The 22121-nt window shown below is 35.0% G+C and overlaps 1 protein-coding gene across 6 annotated transcripts in view; it reads left to right on the top strand.

Moving 5' to 3' along the window:
• The first annotated feature begins 1133 nt into the window (after positions 1 to 1133).
• Positions 1134 to 22121, top strand: part of LOC140254689 (sodium channel protein type 1 subunit alpha) — a 79168-nt gene continuing 58180 nt past the window's right edge. For 3 of the 6 annotated variants that reach the window (XM_072341549.1, XM_072341546.1, XM_072341550.1), the window contains exons 1-2: positions 1135 to 1634; positions 21367 to 21682. In XM_072341549.1, the coding sequence (XP_072197650.1) occupies positions 21419 to 21682 (264 nt within the window). In that variant the 5' untranslated portion in view covers positions 1135 to 1634; positions 21367 to 21418. Of the gene's footprint in view, positions 1635 to 8566; positions 8647 to 21366; positions 21683 to 22121 lie in introns of all 6 variants that reach the window. The other 3 variants (XM_072341548.1, XM_072341545.1, XM_072341547.1) reach the window with 2 other exon arrangements.

The following is a 22121-nucleotide window of genomic DNA, read 5'->3' as shown; positions in this document are numbered from 1 at the left end:
CATTTATGTTTACGTCTGTCCTTGCATGAAGGGCAATCCAGTCCATTCTATTCCAGTCAACCACTTTGTCCTCCAATGATTTATAAAAGGATACAATTAATTTGTATTTTTTTTAAACTTGGTTAAAGTTCTATTGACTGGAAAAGAATGGACTGGATTGCCTGTCTGTCCTTTGATGTTGGTGGGCTGTTGTTACCAAGTTCCGACTTTTTCTTGCATTTAATGAAGCCCATGGTTACTTAAAGGGTTACACTGAAAATTATGTACGTCCATTACTTCACATATTCATCTCAAACATGTTTAATTTAAAGCTGAAGAAGCATTAAATTTGCTTTCGTAAATACATTTTCAAAGAAAATACTTTTTGTAAGTACTTTCTTAATAATCCTTACATAAAAAAATAAGGATTATTAAGGGATACTTTCTTTTATTCCGCAATTAATATGTTAATTGTTAACACCATGTTGACATTAGAAATTTGCATCCAGTTCTATTACTTTTGATCTAAAATATAACTAAGAAACTTAAGTAGTACTGTTGTAGTAAAAATCCTTCTACAAGGACAAACCATACTATTCAAAATACTCATTCAAGAACAATTTTTTTTAATGAATTATCAGTATTTAAGGTTCTTTAAATGCAATTAAAGTATTAAAATAAAATATGGAATATGAGTTTTAGGCAGTGTTTTTAAGTAAAACAAAGCTGCTTTTTCTGAACAAGATTGTGTAGGTTTCTATCTGCTGGGTAAGCCTGGGTATATTTTTCTCATGCCCAGCTCAGAGAAAGTGCTGTTAAGTTACAAACAAGAATAAACTAGGAAATGCCCCAGAGCTTTTCCCCCACAGAATAGAAAATATACCGCCTCAAAAGTAACAAAAAATATTCACAAAGAGAAATGTATCTTACCCATCATTTTCTTGAAAATATTAATATCTCTGTAATGTAATCTGTTTAACCTCTGCAACTCCAGCTGAGAACAAATGGTTCTTTTCCCAGAAACGAACTTACTAGCATGCAGTAAGATTTATTTAAAGGAACAGTACTTCTCATTGGAAATTAATCCCGGCACTTTATCTTATACCATTGCTTTTCTTTTACTCACCACAATGGGTATTATATAGAAAAACGTATGCAGCAGTAGTCTGTGTATCTCCTTTCTTATTTTGCTGTGCTGTTGCTCTCCAATTAGCTGTAGCTATGCAGTCCTGCAGACAGTGTGACAGGAACTCTGTTACCTTGATAGCAAGTACAGATGCAGCTTTTGCACTTGCAGTCTGCCTTACGTTTGTAACACCCTCACTCCTTCCGGTCATTCGTTCCAGGGGAGGAATGACACCAGCATTTCTGAGCTGGTCTTCTGTTTTTGCCCAGAGCACTCGGGGAAAGCAGACTTCGTGATCTCCATGCTAACTACCAGCCTGCCTGCTGCCAGTTCTCCCTACTTCTGCCAGTGATGACATTCAGCTTGCTCCTCCACACAGGATACAGCACTGATTCCTCATTATGTAAGGCAGTCTAGGTCAAGTGTAGGAGAGACACTGCTGGCCTGAGCAAGCTAGTGGATTGCTTCCTCAGCTTCATGCTTCATGGGGTCTGGAAGCTGGATCCTGATCTTTGCTACATCTTCTTGGGTAAATGTTTTTGCATGATTTAAATGGTTACTGTGCTGTTTTTTCTATGCAGATATGTCAGCCATTCTGTGAATTGCAGAGAGAATTGCTAGGTAAAACCAGTCTGTCAGCATGATTAAATTATCAGACTAGCTCTTTTAGGCATCTCAGCTTTAAGACACTTTACAAATGAATAAATCATAAACTGGATTTGTTTAACAAACATATTTTCTAACCGTATGGGGATTATTGTTGATTTGACTGATTAAGCAGTGAATTAAATCCATTTGCCTGAGTGTGGTGTTTGGAAGCATTATTGGATATAGCTATTAGCTCTGAGAGGTTTACTGCAGTTCTTGGCTATTGCTTTCTTTTACCCTTTAAAGTACAAATACTCTTCTTTCATTAGACAAAACATAAAAAAGAAAAAAAAAAAAAAGATTTTCTTGTACTTAAATTATTTCTTGAAGGAGGCAATTATATCCAGGATTCTATTTCCTATTTTCTGCTTTAATACATGAATCAATATGCTTCTGAAATATCTAAGGTGAATACTGCAGATAAAATTACATTAGGTGGCTGCTCTGCAGAATGCCTTAACAGTATCTTAGCTAGATTTGCATGAGTGTAGCTTTTTTACAGGCACCATGTAGAATTCAGATATTTTTTTAAATGTATTTCTTCACAGTTGAAAACTAGTCTGTAATAAAACATAGAACAGATTTTTCATCAAATGAATTACACAGGCAGGGGACTGTCAGGTGCTGGAATGTGTGATTATACTCGAATGCAGCAGAGGAGGCCCTGGAAAGTAACAGCATAGCACTGATGCTGCAGTTATCATGTAGGGAATTTCAACAAGGCAAGCTTGCTAGCTAAGGAAAATTAGCATTTAATAAATTATAACTTATTTGAAAGAATAATTAGAAAACTCATGTTTATGTGCAGTTCCTTGGACAGCTACTTCTTTTCTGCCCTGTTACTGCAATCTACTTCATGGCAGATGTCAATTTGTTATAATTAAATACTATGAATTTAAGATACATTAATGGATTCCAAAATACTAAAAATACCTGAGATGTACTTTGGTCAGTATGTACATCAATCAGTTATATTTAGCAGCTTTCTAACAAGACTCCACTGAATGTATTAACGTAATTCAATACAAATGTCATTCTTTTTTTGTTAATGGGATTCTAAGCAGAACATTAAAAAAATACCGAATTGTTATCTGTTGACTATGTGGTATTCACAGAATTGCTATGTCTAGTGGGTAATCGTTCATTCTAGGATTCGTTTAAATTCTGGATTCTAGAATTTGTTTAAATGCATTCACCCCTTCCTCCCCCCTTCCCTCCCCTTTTCTCTTGGAAACTAGTGGTTCATCACACTGTTCTAGAAATAACTGATAGAATTTAATTTCATATGCAATATGTTTTTGATATCTTAAAATCACCTCCCCTTCAATGCAATATATGACATTATAGTATTTTGTAGGCATTATTTCATAGTTCAAAATAGAGAAGTATATTTTGCAGACCAACTCTCAAAATAATACTATAGTATAGGAGCTTTGAAGAAAGCTGCTTGGCAGCAGTAATGGTATACTTCACTTTTTTCTTTTTTCTTTTTTCTTTTTTCTTTTTTTTTTTTTTCAATGTGACGTGTTCTAAATGAGTTGCGCTATTATTTTTAGGTACACTGTTCTGTCCAGTTTCAAGAGTGGGAACTTCGAGTCTTTTCTTCCTGGGTTAAAGAGTATTAATAACCTATCTATTCAACAATAATTAAAACAAACAAACAACCTTATTCTCTTTAGGTGTATGGTGGTTTTCTGGAAACATTACCTTTATTTTCTTCACTGTTGTTCATAGCAAAATAAGCAAAGTATCTCTCAGCACAGAAAACTGCAGTTGTTGGACCTGGGATATAAAGTGTACAAAAACAGTGTTTCCTATATATATTTATATAGATAAAGATCAAGTGTAGTATCTGTGTGATTATATATTATTATATTTGAAGGAAACGTACAAGCAGAAGATTTTTAAGGGTTTTTAAGTTTAAAAGCAGGATTTTTACATGGTCTAATAGCTACAGAACAAGGGGGAATGGCTTTAAATGCTAAAAGATTTAGGTTAGATGTTAGGAAGAAATTATTTACTCAGAGGGTGGTGAGGCATTTGCACAGAGAAACTGTGCATGTCTCATCCCTCGAGGTGTTCAAGGCTGGGTTGTAAGGGGTACCTGGGCAGGCTGATCTAGTGCCTGATTTAGTGGTTGGCAACCCTGCCCACAGCAGGGTGGCTGGAACAAGGTGAACTTTAAGGTCCTTTCCAGCCTAAGCCATTCTGTGAGTTATATATTACTATATTGTGGTATGTCACTTCAAGGCAGAGAAATGGAATCTGATTTGTAAAGTATGTTAGGAATGCACTAATATGCAGAATTTGAACCATATACCAATACCTCCTGGTATTTTCCTGTGGTTTAGTAGAGTTGTCCAATCCATGCCTACATCAGTATCTTTCTTTTAGTTTTCATTATATTGCTTCACATTGCAATATACACATTTCAATTTCTGGCAAACTTTTCTCACCACTTTTATTCACAGTACTGTTGTTTTCTGATCTACAAGGGACTGTCTGTTGCTCTCTTCACAACCCTGGAAATGCCACTAGAACTGAGGAAGACATATGGAAGTGTGTAAATTGAATTATTTTAGAATAATGTGTGTAACATAAACAATGGAAATGCCAGTTTTTATGGTCCAGTGTAAGCAAAATATAGGACTGCCCATTAGACTTAGTTGAAAAAGGAAGACTGCTAAGAACAGTGTTTATCTTAAATAACATCTAAATTTCAGTTGCTAATAATACAACATACAAGCTTTCCACGTAAGATAGAGCTCTCCGAAATTCCAATATTTCACCATCCAAAAGTGCCAACTTTTCTTTACTTTTAGTAGGGAGAAATGTTCCATATGTTACAAAAATCAGTTGCTGTAGAAATGGACTATGTTTATCTATTCTGAAGATACCAGCTGGTAGATATGTTCTGTTCCTTCTGCAAACACTTAGGAGACTTTAACACCTGCTTGTCCATGGAGGATCTTGGATGGCCTATTCATTATAGTGTTAGATGCATTACTCAATTACCACCCAAAAATTTTGCAAAATGTATTCCTAGAACAACTAGAAAGAGATACTGTGAAGAATCGAGGGAGATTTTTTAATGCATTGAGAAGTTAACTATTCTTCAGACATTGTCATTTAAGAAAGAAAATATTGCTCTTAGCCCTTTATTAATTGTGTATATCAAGTGTGCTCTTTTGCATTGTTGTTTTCATAGTTGAACACCTAAGCTATTGAAATTTAATATAAAATATTGCTTCAGATTATACATAACTGTATTACTTGCAGAACACAAGCTGAAGCAAGGTAGTCCCAAACAGAACTCCATTATTTTATTTTAATCTGGAATTCATTATAAATCCCTTTCGTTAAAGAAACTGTGCTGCGGGGGATAACCAAAGAAGGACTTCTAAATGAACCTTTTTAACAAGGAAGAAAATCCAAGTCTCCCAGTGTCTCATGATCACTAGTGTTGGGAAGCTTGTGGCAGCTGCACCAAAAATTAATGACCTTTTCTTCACCAGTTCCCTTAAATATTTGCATAGCAATTCTTGAGACAGAGATAATAGTAGACAGATCAGAGTTTGCATGAGGATACGTGAACCACAGTTTCCATTAAGGAAATTCTGCAGATTCTGCAGATACTGAAATCTGCAAGATTGAAAACTCAAGGCTGGGATAAATTTACCTGACAATCATGTCCCTAGTCTGCAGGACAAATATGGGATCTTCTTTGGGTCTGTTGGGTTGTCACTTCAGCCATTAAAGTGATTGCTCCCACTGCATCCAAGATGGAATAAGTTTTTACTGGACACAGGAAGTCAAAGATTTATGAAGTAAATGCAATTAATGTAGATTTCCTTGATTTAGAAATTATTTTCTTTTACAAGCTATCAAAAATTTCTTATTTGTTTCAACAGTGAAAATTCAAGTTGAATTTTTGGGGGTAGAGGGCAGGAAGATTGTTTCCCTTTATCTTTGCATTGAAGCAGCTAATGTGATGGAGAAATCTTTACATTTTTGTTTCCTACAATTGTGGTGTGATGTATAAGTTTAAACATTAAAAATGTAAGCAGTCAAAGGATTTAGCTCTTCAGCTGTTGCTGTTGTGTTGATAAAATCTTTTGATTCATTTCTGAGCCCATCATCAGATGACTTGTAGTTTAAGGAGCCACCAAAGGAACTTTTAAAATATTGACAAAACTTATGAATTTTCTTGATACTGTTTACTGGTAGAGTACTTGAGAACTAGAGGACTTGAGCACCTGGTTATACCAGTGCGTCCACTGAAATCTGAGCTACAGGAAATGCTACTTAAAAAAAGAACCTTAAGTATTCTCTAAATGTTACTTGGAGATTTCTCTAAGTCAGTTGTTGTAGTAAGCATCCTATGCTTTATCTCTAATGATGGTTAAGAAGGATCTTTTAGAACTGCTGAACATTGTATGCTTTCATCTTACACTAAATTACTACTAATCTGGGGATAAATTTTCTGTGTTCAGAGTTATGTTCAGGACTAAACCTGTAGGCTTTTTTTTTTTTTTAGGGATTTTTACTATATTGTGTTTATTGTCCAAGTTGTCCAGGTTCTAGTTTACTGTTTTATTTTGCAGTGTTTCAAACTGCAACATTTTGCATGAGCTGTTCCTGTAAAATGTAAAGTACAACCAGAGTATAGAGGAGACTGGAGGAATTTCTATTAAAATGTCAGACTGAGGGCTAACTCCTACCTTTTAACATAGGGATAAGTTTATAAACACTTGGCAGTTTGTCATTTCCAGAAATGTCTTCCATGAACAGAAATACTCCTGGCAATTGTCAGTTGGAATAAAACATCTGTTTAGTATTTCTGTATCAGGGGTGTTACTCTCACTGAGAAGTAATTTGTCACCTTGAAATGCTTTTCAAAATCCTGAAGATCTTTGCAAGTGTATAAAAATAATAATAATTCAGCTTTCAGAGTTACACCTAAGCACTATACAGTTCAACAGCATGATACCAGCTAATAATGCTAAGATTATAGCTCTTTCTACTTTAAGGTCATAGAATTACACTGTGTTTGTATCTGTCTGATTTAGCTTGAAACCGAGGCTGACCCAGTGCAGTTGCACTTTATTGTATTAGTACTTCCTTCTTCTTAGCAGTCTGAATTTTAAAAAAACAGCAATTTTTGTCTAGGTTCCAGATTTGGCTGCCCAGCTGTTGGCTGAGAACATTTCGATGCATAGATCTGACACAGCAACTGTGTACCAGGCTGCAATTCCGGCAATGTTGTCACTAATACAGTAGTCGATAGAAATATCATATGACTGTGGCACGAGAACCCTGCGACTGTGGCAGGGAGTGACCCGGAAAGGTTTCTGGTGCTTTTGTAATGGAGTACCCATACCCAAACTATTTCCCTCTCATGTTTCAGAGGTAAATAATTAACAGAAAGGAAATGAAAATTGATGAGAATTTTTACTCGTTTAACAATGGTTGATGAAATCTACTTCTCAGCACAACCCTTGCCCTTTGTTCCTTGCCAAAGGAACACGGAACTGTAGATTCTCAGGCTCAAATATTACTTACTTTTACAAAGATGCTTGTAAGAGTCAGTTCGTTTCTTTGGCCACTAGATGGGGCTGCCCTTTCAGTTCACGGTATCTTTTTTTCCCCCATAATTATTATCATTTTTTTTACCCTCGTCTCCCATTCTCTTCACCTTCCACTCATCCCACCTTCTTTCTTCCTTTCTTTCTTCCTTTCTTTCTTCCTTTCTTTCTTTCTTTCTTTCTTTCTTTCTTTCTTTCTTTCTTTCTTTCTTTCTTTCTTTCTTTCTTTCTTTCTTTCTTTCTTTCTTTCTTTCTTTCTTTCTTTCTTTCTTCCTTTCTGTCTGTCTGTCTGTCTGTCTGTCTGTCTCTTCCTCTTATGTTTCTGTTTCTTTTCTTTTTTAATTTTTTTCCTTTTTTTTTTTTTTTTTTTTTTTTTTGCCTGCTATTTGATGGTATTAGGTAATATACAGTGTGCCTCAGAGCAAGAAGCACAGTGGCTTTTTTGTTTGTTTGCTTTTTTCCCATGTGCAAATGCAGTAATTTATGAATACTTGTTAATCTTTTGGAACTGGGATTCTGGAAAAGTTTATTAGAGAGCATTTTATCACCACTATCTCTTAGGTTATTTTTGTCTTTCTGCTAATACATTTGAAATTCCTGTTTTAGCAGGTAAGCCGTCAGGATGTTAAATCCTAGACTTTAGTTCATTTATGCTAGCTGTCCATATGGGGTGTTTCCCCTGACTTTTTTTCTTTGTGGTTAATACTGAGCATATAATTAAGGAGAAAATCCAGTTTGGTGGTTTAGAAATGTTCTAAAAGCTGTAGTCAAGTCCGTTGATGGCACAGTATTCTATTACAGGTTGCATTTCATTGTAATTATGTTTTTGGATTTTTGTCAGATTGGATGTTTTTGTTCTTTTTTTAATTATTGTTATTCAAGAACTATTTAGAAGCAGAAGAGGTCATATTGTTCCTTCATATGGAAAATATACTAAAAACTGAAGCAAGCAATGCTATAGTCAAGCCCCAGTGTTGCAGAAGCATACAGTTTTCCTTCCCATAGAGAAGCTCTGCTTTAAATGACTAAATGCTTTAACCAAATGGTTGGGTGTTTACTGCAGGTAGGAAAGATCTCCTCCTCTCTTCTGTTTCTCACCCTTTTTCAGCTTTTCTGATCACGTGTTTTACCAGAAACCCTTATTTTAGATACATACAAATCAAAACTGGTTGTAATGCTAAAGATGTAACTCGGTTCATAATCTGAACCGTCTTGCTTTTTCAAACAGCACAAGAAATTGGCCAGGTGGACATCAAGCTCTTTCAGCGTCTTTTCTAAAATGGATTTCTTCTCTGCTCCTTGTCTGAGGTATGTGTTTGAAAGACTCCCAGTGAATTCATTTACTTTGGATTGAGCTAGCTGCTCCATCCCCCTTTTTAAAGAGTTGTGGTTGCTCATCCTACAGTATTTGAAAATGGATTGGAGTTCTTCTGTCACTGTTGAAATTCTATTCAGTTATATTTATTTCAGAAATGCTTATTTCATAGTTATGATATTTAACTCCTGAGCTGCATTGGTTGAAAGGAGTACTGCATTCTTGAAATGCACCTACTTTTATCCATTATGTTTTTCAAGCTGGACTCATGTGTTAAGTACAAAGGAAAAAGACTGTGCTAAAAATGACTCTGGCAAATTAATATGAAACAATAACAGGATGATTGCTGTCAAGACTGACACCTTGTTGGTTTACTCTCTAGAGCCTAATTTGTGTGATCTTGAATACTTGCTGAAATGTTTAGACACAAGAAAGCAAGTTAGAGACAGGCAGCCTTAATCTGATTGTCTTCAGTTTGTCATATAGTCGCAGGTAGTTTTCATTATTTGAAAGGAAGTATCCATGTCTAGGGAAGAAAAGGAGATCAAATTTTTATTGTATAATGAAGAGTATAATCCAAACAATTCTAGGGAAATTTTAGGAAAACAATATGAATTTGCACAACTTTTTTTTTTTTTTTTTTTTCTTTTTTTAAGTAATCACCTTGATATAATGAATTTTGGGAATACATTGTAGATAAGTATAATGGAATCATATTTCCTATCAGCTGTTTGAAACTCTATATCAGGGGTAGGAATAACTTCTTACCTATCCCTGAAATCTATATTAATGTTGTTTTCTTATCTTTGAAGTTACAGAAGTTGTAAATGTCAACAGCTGAAAGAGTTCAGAAGCTATGTAAAATAAATGGCAGATCATTTTAAAATGAAGGTGGTCTTGAAGCAGAAAACCTTATGAATACCTGTGAATGTGACTTCTCACTGTACTATCTGAATGCCAAGTACTTTATAGGATAACTGATTACTGACTTCTAAGGTTGGCTTCACTGCTACTATCCATATCTCACCACATCCTGTCCACTTTCAGCACTAAAGTTCTTGCAGTAGGAGTTTTGTACATTACTGACAGAAGCAGACCTGTTCAAGACACAAAAGCACAAAAATCAGCATTGAAGTTTGATCGTTAGGTGGTATTTTACTGGTCATTTCCAAACATTCTTTATTACTTTAAACTGAAAAACTGAGAATACAATGTGAATGTTTCTCTGCTATGGTTGTGAGAAATAATCTGGCAGTAGGTAATTATTTGCAAATAGTTTTTGAAACATGGTACAAGCTTGCTTTAATTTTCTGTGTGTGTAGTTAGAACTGTGCTTGATACTCCTTTGGATATATACGTGTTTTCTTTCGTTTTATTAATTTTTTCCAATCTGGTTCCAACTCACATGCTGGGTCTTTTGGGCTAGGTATTATGAATAGGTTTGCTAACTTTTTCCAGTAGTGGGGATATATTCTTCAGTTTCTCTACCAAATACAACTTATATATATTGGAAGTAATGGGATTCCACAAGAGTAAGAGAGGGGTGTCTAACTGTAGACTTCCTGTTGACATGAAAAAAAATGGCAAAAGGCAAATTGAATTTCCTTTACTGGCAAATGTATTATACATTGAACAATATATATACACACTTCTAAACTAAGAAGAAATGTTTTGCTGTTAGAAAAACTTTAGATAAGGAGTGCTATTAGATTCTTTTTAGCATAATCTTAAAAGAGCACTTAAGAGATCAAATTGCTTAAAGGGAAAAAATCATAAAGTTGAAGTAATTTACTCAAATGTTCCTTTTTTTCCATTTTAAATTTTACCCATTAAAATCTACAGCTGATATTTCTGTTTGAACTGATTGCTGTAGTCAGAGGGGCAGTATCATGCAAGATCTGCAAATGTTTTTTCCCAAAGCTCAAAACTTCTGGTATATATTTCCATTTTTCTAGTTGTAAATTTATTGTCAATAGATTTCTATCAATGAAAACTTCCCAAAACTTGATGGAAACAACAGAAAGATTACTGTAGGTGAAGTAATTAGTTAAATGACAAATTCTGACTTAGAAAACGTATTCTGTTCCGTGGGCAGGTTAGTCCAACTCCTGTAATACATGCTCATTTTTTTATTCAGTACTAGTAATATTTAAAGAATGACAGTGGTATCATAATGAAGACATGAGTGTTTTGTGTTTTAATGTCTCCTAGCTTTTACTGATTACTGTTTCACCAATTCTATCTCTTTCATTTCCATCACTGTGTTGTTATAAGGACCCTTTCAGTGTTATAATAACCCAACTTACCTTCAGAGAAAAAACAATGACTTAATTTTGTGCTTATTATCAGCATTTTGGTAGCATCCTTGCCTGCCACATTTAATATCACTCAAAATACCACATTTCTGACTCAGATACCATTTTACTTATAGTGTGCATTTATTAGTCCTAGAAGCTTGTTCTCCCCTTCCTCTGTGTTTGGGAATTCTGATTGCATTGCTTTCTCTACACAGTAGCTGTGTTTACGTTGCTTTGTCTCAGCAGTGTGCTTGTCTTTCCATTGTTCCTTTAAAGTGCCTTATCCTACCCCCCCCCCCCCCCCCCCTTTTTTTTTTGACAAATCTTCAAGAAAAAAAAAAGAGAATATGATCTCTCTATTTTCAGTCTCAGAAACATCCAGTTCACTTTATGCTTTCAAGTTTTCTTCCATCTCCCACCATCTATCTTAGTAATTTATTTCAATACCTTGTCAGCATATGGATCAGCTTCCTTCATCTTCCTTCTACTGCTTAAACAGATTGCTTACAACATTTGCTTTTTAGAAATTACTTCATATTACAGTTCATAATACTGAAGAGCATCATAGTGAAAAACAGCAACAAGCAAATTCTGTCAAGGTCAGAAAGAAAAATATAGGAATAAAACTAGAAGCTTGTAGGGCTCTAATAGTTTCTTTAATAGTGATATTGGTCAAAGATGACAAGGCTAAAGCAGTAACTACACTACTTTTTAGCTGAAATAATGGATCTGAGGGAAGCTTTCAAATGCTTGGTTATTTAAGTGCATTTTAAGCCAAAGACATGATTGTGTTCCACATGTATTTACCTTCAATGCTTCCATTCTCTCATCCCTCTCTAGGCTCTATTTTCTACTTGTTCTTTAATACCGTTGCTTTCAGAGTGAGATTTTTCTTTTTCTTTACTGCTTTAAAGCATCCGCTTTATTTCAAATTATTATCAGATTTTTTTTGCTATAGGATATAATGACTGAGATATTCCTGAGGAAGATAACTGTTCCTTTTAGGAATGCCTCATGAGGGCTTTTTCAGTAGCTTTATCAGGCCTTCTGGAATAGGTCTAGAGATGAAAACAAAAGGAAAATAGTCAGAAGTCAGTGGTTGGCTAGAAGCTGAATACCAGAGATTTTTGTTGTTGTTGTTGTTGTTCTTTACATCTACAGAGTATAGGAGAAAAAAGAAGGACTGCAAAAATGAACTTATCCAGATGAGATACTGAGGAACTTCCCAATAGGAAGAATAGTGAAGAGATCTAAGATAGTATCAAGGGGAGGTATGAAATCTTTCAATGAGGGAATGAGTTAGATGAAATATCTCTTGGGAAATATGTATAGTGATCCTGTTCTGGTAAGAAGATGTAGAAGATGGCCTCTGATTATTATTTTTGACCTTTCTTTCTGTGAGTCTACAAATAGGAGTTTATGTACCATGTACAACAACCTTCCAGTAAAGTACATCATAAATTAGACAGGGTTTGAAATAGACCCTCTAAAAGATATCTTCATTAGGATTTCTTGGAGTAAGCCATAATATCATTCCTTAATGGTAAAGGAAGTCACCCTAAATTTTTCCTTAATTTCTTTTCTTAAACATTACTAAGATTGCCTTCAGTTCAACTTTCACTTTAAACACGTTATAGGAGATTGACCATATAGGATGACCCTTTACCATGTTTTCAGGACTTCGTATTATTTCCGAATTGAAGTTCTTACATATGTACAACTCTAAATTAATTAATTATGCTGACACTTCAAGAAAAGTGATCTGATTTTCTTAGATATTTTGACCCTATCTATGCTAAAACAAACTGGCATGAGATACTTTGTCTATTTAGGCAATTGTCCTTAAAAACCTGATGACCGTACTGTACCCTGTCTACAGGGAATGTCTTCTCATGTGAGCTAACTCTTGAGTCATGTCCACAAAATCCTTGGGAAACTACTGATTACAATGATTGAAAACTGTGCAAAGGTCAGTTGTATTTAACAAGAGAGGTGCTTGTGGCCCTGGATTGAGAAGTATTTCTATTGATTAATGCATTAGCTTCTAAGCTACAGAGGAAACAAAACAAAACAAAAAAAGACAATACAAATGTGTATTCTTTCATTTGTATATATTTACTTTGGAAGAGACAAAAAGATTTTATTGTGCAGAATATTTTTAGAGTATGACTTTAGAATGGGCTAAACACATACTGGGACGTGAATCAATTTGTGATAAAACATTAATTTCTCAAGTAACTCTTGCAAAGTAAACAAGACGATACTGTCTTGAATTTCCCATAGGAACAGTATGTACTTGGGAAAATAAAAATTGAAAGGTATAGCTTCCTTTTTTTTGGTGTGTGTGTGATATAGAGGGACACATCTTCATACAGATTGTTTAAGACTAATAAAAGAAATGAAATTGTTGTCTAGAAGGCACTTAATCAGCTCTTAGAAAAAGCACAAGAGCAATTTGGAAATTATCTGGTTAAATCATTTACCATACTGGATTTAATTCAAATACAAACTTATTTTAAATAATTCTGAAAATTTACACAAGAAACAGTGTACACAAGTCAATCAAAACACATTCCTACTTAACAGCAAACTAAATTGGTTTTGTTTAACAAGTAATAGGTAACACGTGTAGGGCCTGAGAAAACATTTATACTAAATATACTTAGAATTTGCTATAAAGCAGTATATTTCACTATACTATTTCTTCATGCTGGGAAGCTTTTTAGAATTGTTTGCTGAAATGCCTGATGAGGAATGCTTCCCAGATGTTCAGGATGTTTTGTTGTCTACATTTTGTTGGGCAAATATAAAACTACCTGTAGCATTTTATAGAAGCAGAATTTATGCCTGTCCTATAAATGTGTGAGAACAGTTTCCAAAATATTTTTGTTCTATTACAAAAACATGCTTTGAAAGAAAAAAATTGAAGTTTCTAAATCTGGTAGAGATAATGAAAGCAAACAATTTGCATTAGCTGTATAAGGCTTTCACACTATTCCTGGTAGAGCAGCAACCTTAATGATCTTAAATACTTCAAAGGAGCATTAGTTTTTCAAAATTACACTGTAACTAATACTGACAATTCAAAAGTGCTTTTCATAGGGAAGAATTTCTGAATAGTTACAGACAAACCCCATATACTGTGCAGCACTTATTGTTCTTTAAAAGAAAATGAGGAAACTGGAGATGTGTGATAATGCCAGTCACTGGAACAGGTTGTTGAGGTGTGTTGGAAATGTCCTTGGAAATACTGGAAGTTTGATGGGCCATGTCTTTGGGCAACTTGATTCCGGGCAGTTGGACATGCCAGTCTCCAGAGGCAACCTCAGCCAATCTCTGAGCCCGATCTTAGAATTACACAACAGAGGCTGGTCCACAGCCTAGTCATATGTAATAAGTGACAACTATATAACAAAATATAAGAAGTGAGATTACAGTCTTGTATCAGTAGAAATGAGAACTTATCTGCTCAAAAGTCTAAGTGTTGTTTTTGTATTTCATGAATTCAATATATAGTAGAGAGTGTTTTACAGCTTTATATAAATGTGTGTGTGTGTGTGTGTGTGTGTGCAGTGATGCTACCAGAAAATAATAATAAAAAAAAAAATCTTAATTACTTTAAGTAGAATTATTTGGAAGTATCATTTTGCACAAATTCTCAATCCAAACTACAAAAAAACATTGTCCCCTTTCGTTTGCTGACAGCAGTGTTTGCTTTGGGTAATCAGTACAAGTTGAAAATAAGTAACAGTTTAGAAATGCCTCATGTTTTGGATTTTTTTAATCTCTAGTTGTTAGTTCTAATGAGTTCATATAGTTTATGAGTGTTCTAGGGCTGCAGTTTGGTAAAAGTGATGTTCATATCCTGGTAATTTTGACTCTAGATTATATCCTGCCTAGCTGCTACTCAGGCTGTCTGTGACTCTCACTCATGGGCACTGACCTCAGACTTGCCCTCTTCTTTCCCCTCAAGACAGGTTTCTATACATTTGTGAAATCTAAGTTCAGGCTAGCCATGAACCAGCACTAAATAATATTTAATGTCTCTGCTGGGGGATTAAAAAAAAAAAAAAGCATTCTGTTCAAGAGCGGGAAATGATAAATTAAAAGACATTTTAAGAATTAAAAATTAAAAAGCAAATATGGCTGATAAAGTATCCTCTATCCTCTCACTTATGTCTGCATGCTTAATTCCTTGTCAGTAGTTAGTACTGAGATTATTAATAAAAAGAAAAATAAAGTTGGGAAAAATAACAATCAAATCATTAAAAATAAATAAATAAATAAATAAATGAGTATTTCTTTAAAAGCTATTTGTTCTATTCCAAAACAGATCTGACTTCATTATATATTTTCTAGCAGTAAATGTCTTTTAATGAAGGTTTTATCTCTCTTTTTCTTTGTCTTCTTTGCCCATAAGATTTCAATGAGTGTCTCATCAGTGACATTTTTTTGCAGGGTCACATGCTTAGTAGCATTCTGAAATGCACTCTCTGGTCTGTTAATGGCATTTTCTTTTTTCTTTTTTTTTTGTCTCCTGTGACTTAAGTAAGATTGACTGTGAGCTAAGACTAAAGTTCCTTAAGATAGGTCAAAGCTTTTGTGTCTATGTCTATATATAAATGCTTAGATGAAAAAATAAAGCGCTCAAAAGCAATGTGACAAGAATTTCATGTTGACATCTGTGTGAATTCTTGATTGCTTAGCACTTTGGAACAGGATGAGTTATGCCTCTGGTTGTCTGTTCAGACAAATTCCTGACATGAAGTATGAGTCATTTACTCTCTTTTATGTGAGTGAAGTTTGTGAAAATGGCTAAACCATGTCTGTGGGTAATAAAACTTTGATTGGCATTATTCTGAATTCTGCCCAGTAAGCAAATTTCCCCTTTAGCAGCTGGCACGTTTGTTTCTATCTGTGTAATGATTCTAGTTTGGGTGACTTTCTTAAAGTGGTAATCACCCTTAACTGCTTACAGTTCCACCACCTTTATTTCTTGCATCCAAAGTGTGGTAATAAGCCAAAATCAGAACTTAAATTGTGTCTTAAGTTCAATTTTACATTAATGCAAAAGGAATCTGTGGCATATAAATAACTTACATTGCATAGCTAATATTGCCTTGTATATTTTTTAACAAACATTTTTAACAAAGAAATAGAAGGCTATTATGTTTTCTAAGGTAAAGAGAGAGATGTTTCAGTCACAGCTTGAGAAAATTCATATTAAATTGATAACATTGATTCCCAATAGGTGGAATCTATGCACTAATCAAATGAAAAAGCACAGGAAAATTGATACTCCTTACTACAGTTATTTGTTGCACAAGGTACACTGCAAGGATACAGTGCACATGAAATTCATTCAGCTTGGAGGCAGTCCTGTAGTTCTAGCATATTAAACGTATTTACTAAGATGGAGTAGTAATCCACATGCCTTGTGATTTGTTCCATTAAAATATTTTTTGTCTTGTTATGGAATGCCTAACTAATTTTTTTCAGCTTTTTAAACCAGAAATGACTCAGTTGCAGTTAATGGAATTAATCTAGCAAAGCAGAAAGCAGAAGAAAGCTCTTTATTTTTAATCTGAAGTAAAGCACAGTGGCTAAATTTTGGTTTAGAGATACATTAGTTAGATTTAAAAATGTAATGGGAAATCCAATGGCAATATAAACAAGGCATACATAAAAGTAAAACTAATGCTGATGGACAAAATGCTGTGAGCACATCACGTGGTCATCTGCATTTGTTTAACTGAGGTAAAAAAAGAGAGGACTAACAGCATACTTATGGTGAGAGAAGCTTTGTTTTTTATGCAGAAAGTCTGCATGGAAAGTCTGCTTGATTGCAGTGAACAACGGTTCCTATACAGATAGTTTGAAGTGATGCTGTATTTTCCTCCTGCATTGCAGAAATTAGCTGGGAGTTAAAACTAGAACTAAACCCATTTTTCTCATTCCTAATTTTTTTATTATTATTTAATTTTTTTTTTTTTTTTTTTTCATCTATTAATATACTTCTGTCAGTATTCTGCTTCTCAAGTGAATTTTTCATATACAACAGAGAAATAGCTCTAGGAACAGGGAATTAGAAGCTGTAACTTCCTAATTAAGGCTTCCCATTAGACTGCCTAGTTTATGTTTTCTTATGGGCATTCTTTCTGTTCCAGTAACTCTTGGTTTCATTCCTGGATAGTGATGGCAGAGCACTGCAAAGAGAAATCAGATGGTCTGTTGCCTGTGGTACTTTAAGAGTTGTGCTGATTCATGGAAAATATGTCATTGAATTATGAAAGCTGATGGGGGAGTTCAGCACAGATACTTGTGTAATGAGATGTAAACTAAGCAATCACAGACATTTACTGTATTTCCTCTCCCTAGGTCCTGTTTTTTAGCTGTTGGGCAGACTAGACTGGGACAATAAACTGTCTTGCTAAATCACATGGTAACCCATGGGTATTTGTGACTGGTAAATTACATAGTGATCCTGTAGAAAAGAAAAGAAAAGAAAATTCCATAGCAGTTTGGGCTGTGTGGGTTTACATGTAGATTGATCTGTCTTGATTTGTAGTAGCTGGGCTTTTCAGGCTGTGCCTTGAATCAGCCAGGTGGCAATCACTGTGTATATCACTGAAAAGGAAGATTACAATATTACCTCATTGCACTTCCAAGTATTAATACTTCTCTCTTCTGTGATACTTTTTCAAAATAGTAAGATGCATGATTTTTAACAGAATTAATTTGTTAGTTTTTGGCAAATGAAAACCATGATTTGTGTCAAAGAGCAATGGCAAGGTGAAGGGCAAAGATTAAATTCTTCTTGCTCTAGCTGAATGCTTTTCCTTGAGTTTCCCCTAGCAATCATTTTCACGGTACTGGATCATCTGGGGAAACAACAGTATGCACAAACATCTGAAAATGACTTTCTGAAATTCAAAGAGAGATTAACCAGGCGATGAATACTGTCCAGTTGCCTTTGCTAATTTCTTAATATTTTTGTTTTCTATGAATGGTGAGAGATTACTTATTTCTTACATTACTGAGTGTACCAAATAATCTTTTCTGATGTGTATAATGAAGAGTCCTGTGAGTCATTAATTCTGCAAGTAGCAGGACAAAAGAATATGGAATGTATTTGTTGAAAGTCTCAGATTCATTTCATTTTGCACTTCATCTTGGAGATATACAAGTTTGACAACATAGAAATGTGTTATCTCATACTGCATTGTGTAGCAGGGCACAAATCTAGTCTCAATGGCCTTTCACCAGACTAAGAAGTTGAAAAATACAGCAAAAGACAATTGTATGAAGAAGGCCGAAGTATTAATTCATCTCTACTACTAGTGAATGCAAAGTTTTACACCCAAAGTTATAGTACATAAGTTATTTTATGGTTCATGCTGTGTCACATGACTAAGCCAACTGATGCATAAAAATATCATTCTTATTTACCATGTATGTACATTAGAAACAGTCACATCACTCAGTACATACAGCATTAACCATGGGAGAGAACAAAAATCTATGTGGTATGTTCTAGAGAGCGTGGCACACTGCAGATTGCTATACGGTAAATTTGGGAAAGTATAACTTTGTAAAGTTAATCATATTTCTACGCTTAGTGAGTAAAATTAAATGCTATCTAGTATTAAAATTTATATTGCTGAGAATCTTGACACCTGAAAGATGGAAGGAGAGGCCAGAAGAGTTTTGTTTGTAAGATATAGGGTTTCATTTCAGTATTCTGCTTTATTTATTTTTTTAAAGCATCCACGCTTTACATAGGTTTTTCTGGAGCTGAAACTGTGAAACTGACAGGACCTCTTGTGTTAATTCAATTGCAGGCATATTGCCCAGATGGTCAATGTGTGAATAGCTGATCCACTATAGTTCTGGATGCCTTGGACTTAATATGCATGGGCAGATCTACTATGTGTTTAGTAACACAGATACAGCTGAATAGCTTCAGACTTTTCCTGCATGTGGTCTACTAATGGTCTGTACACACAGAGTATATTGAGTGTACTTAGGAATTATATGATTTGCAGCAATGCATACAGTACAAAGTATATATGAATATATTTTGCTCACAGTATTTCAGAACAAACACAATGACTCTGTTCTAACAATTTCTGAGTAACTTATTTTCCAGCATTGTGTCTCCCAATAGCAGCTGTGTGGGCCAATACTTCATAGGTTGTTTGGTGTTTTCTGGTTTTTGTTTTTTAATAGGAAATCAGCACCTTTTCGATTTTTACAATGAGAAGTCTTCAACTCAGTTATTTAGAATCTGTTCCCCTGATTGTGGGTAGTGGTTCTATGTACCCAGAAGAAATATATTGTGTTGGTTTTTTGTTTTTTTTTGTTTGTTTTTTTTTTTCTCAGAAAACTGGGCTATAGATCACATAAGCACTTTGATCCCACTTTCCTGATTTATCTACTCTAATCTGCTACTCAATACATGTGCGATCAAGATGTGCTTACCCTGGCATTAATGATCTACATGATGATCATTAATACACATAAAAATCATTGTTACACATAAAACAAAGATTCTCTTTTAATCTCCTTTTAATCTCTGTTGATACGTTCCCCTCACAGCTGTGTCTTGTATTTTTACTTCTCTGTCATTCCATAACTCTTGCTTATTTTGAAGCGTACTGCTTTGTACTGAGCATTCAGTCTCCTGAAAGTCTGAGTAATCATTTTGCAAAAACCACAGCAATGAGTGGAGACTGCAGTTACACAGAATCATAGGGGTTGAAAGCTGCCTCTGGATATCATCTGGTCCATGAGTGTCCGACATTTTGGCTTGCATGGGATGAACTGGGTGAAGAGGAATAGTCTTGGGCCACATACAAACAGTCTAGTTTATTTATTTAAATATCAAAGTGTTATATATATACATATATTCATAGAAAAAAAGAGCAACAAAGCATAAAAGTACTGGGATATTTGACCTTGTTTTTGTGAAACTAATGCATCATGCTGTTTCAATGGCAGTGGTTGCAATTCTTAGCGAGTTCTCAGTTCTTCAGAGATTTTTAATGAAACATTATTCTCCCTGTGCTTCAGAAATGTACGTACTGCCAATTAGCAATGATATGAATAACACATGATTGGGTGGTGAGTGATATGTTTCTCTCATAATATAGGGCTTATAAAATTCTGGTAAAGAGGCAGGATCACATTTTTTGAGTTGAATGTTTGATTGCAACTCTGTACATTCTTCATGAAAATCTGCAGGTAATGTATTTATGTTGGCTGAAAAATTAGTTGCAAATATACAAAAAAAAAAAAAAAAAAAAAAAAAAAAAGATTTTCTTTTTCAATCTTGAAACCTATTCTCCAATTCATTATCAAAACACAAAATGAAGCTGCATGTTTTTTGTTGTTCACAGGACCGTGTTTAGCCAGTGCATCAGAATATATACAGTTATGCCATAACTTCAGTTAGCACTACACTGGGCCCTCCCTGTCTCCCAGTTTCAGACTATTGCATACTGCTGTTTGGTTGCTGTGAGCACTTGGTGAGGGCCCAGGCCTGGGCAACTCAGTTCAGCAGAGCCACCACTGCGATGGTGGAGGGAGGGCAGACACAGGACAGGCTCAGCCCTGCAGGTTGGACATACCTGCAAAACCAGATTCCCTAGTGTAGTTTACGGAAGAAAGTGTCCAGGTGAGCACAACCTCTCTGAGCACTCTTGTTCCAGTGGTCTGTGACTCTTAAAGATTTTCCTTGTGTACTGATGGATTTTCTTATGTTCCACTTTGTACCCATTGCCTCTTGTCCTTTTGCTGGGTAACAATGAAAAGAGCCTGACTCCATTGTGTTGACTCCCAGTCCGTCAATCCTCTGTTCCATGTTGCCATGTGGCAGATGGCAGCAGAGGGGCAGTCTGACAAAATGGTGTCTGACATGGAAATGCCTGTGAAGCAAAGGTTTGTCACTGAATTCCTCTCTGTGGAAAAAGTTGCACCCATTGACATCAACATTTGCTGAATGTTTATGGAGACCAACATGGGTGTGAGAATAGAGGAGGTTGGATGGTGCATTTCAACAGTGGTGACAGTGACATGGAAGGCAAGCCATTTCCAGATGGCAGTGCACAGCTGTCACCTCCACTGGAGCTGATTTTTATGAGCATGCAGGTTTGCTTATTACTGGCAAAAATGCTTGGCTAATGGTGGTGACTATGTTTAAAAATAATGTTTTGTAGCTGAGAATTTGCTCTATTAAATAGTGTTATTGCGCTCTTCATATCTGTTGTCGTTTTCAAGGAAATAAATAAAAGGTATTATTTTTGGAGCAATCTGCATATATTTTGAAATTATAAACAAAAGCATTTCAAAATAAATGCTGTAATTTTCTTACTCAATTATTGTAACTTTTTTTTTTTTTTTTTTTTTTCCCTTTAGTATTTTCCTATGCAGAAGAATAAATGGTAATTAAAATGTGCAGGATGAAAAGATGGAGCAGCCAGTGCTTGTACCACCAGGACCAGACAGCTTCCAATACTTCACTAGAGAGTCTCTTGCAGCTATTGAACAACGCATTGCTGCAGAAAAAGCTAAGAATTCTAAACAAGATCGTAAAGACGATGATGAAAATGGGCCAAAGCCAAACAGTGATTTGGAGGCCGGAAAAACACTTCCATTTATATATGGTGACATTCCTCCAGGAATGGTGTCTGAGCCCTTGGAAGATATGGACCCATATTATATCAACAAAAAAGTGAGTCTTATATCAGTCCCATTCACATGAAAATGTTTGAAGAGCTTTATCGTATTTGTTTCATTTTCTTACTGTGAGTAAAATAGTTTCTGTGTCTGTTAACTGACAACATTGTGGGAAAACATCATTCTAATAATGTGGAAACAGCTAAGTATTGTTAAAATAATTAGTGTGCAAGAGCAGAAAATGTTTGATGCCGTTGATAGATATGTGTTCCACCTTCCAGAAAATATATGATATTTCACATCTAGTTATAAAAATTAAATTTAGCTAATGCATAATAAGTGGTCACAGCACTAAGCCTACTGAAGCAGAAGTGTTAGAACAGTGCTCGCAGAAATATGGTTTGAATAACTGCTGTGTAGCCAGCAGTTGGGCTTGTTGATACTTGTGGGTCCTCTCCAACTTGGGATGTTCTGTGATTCTGTGTTTTTAAAAC

This window comes from Excalfactoria chinensis, chromosome 7, assembly GCF_039878825.1.
Source record: "Excalfactoria chinensis isolate bCotChi1 chromosome 7, bCotChi1.hap2, whole genome shotgun sequence".
Classification (NCBI taxonomy): Eukaryota; Metazoa; Chordata; class Aves; order Galliformes; family Phasianidae; genus Excalfactoria; species Excalfactoria chinensis.
This window is presented reverse-complemented; position numbering and strand designations above follow the sequence as displayed.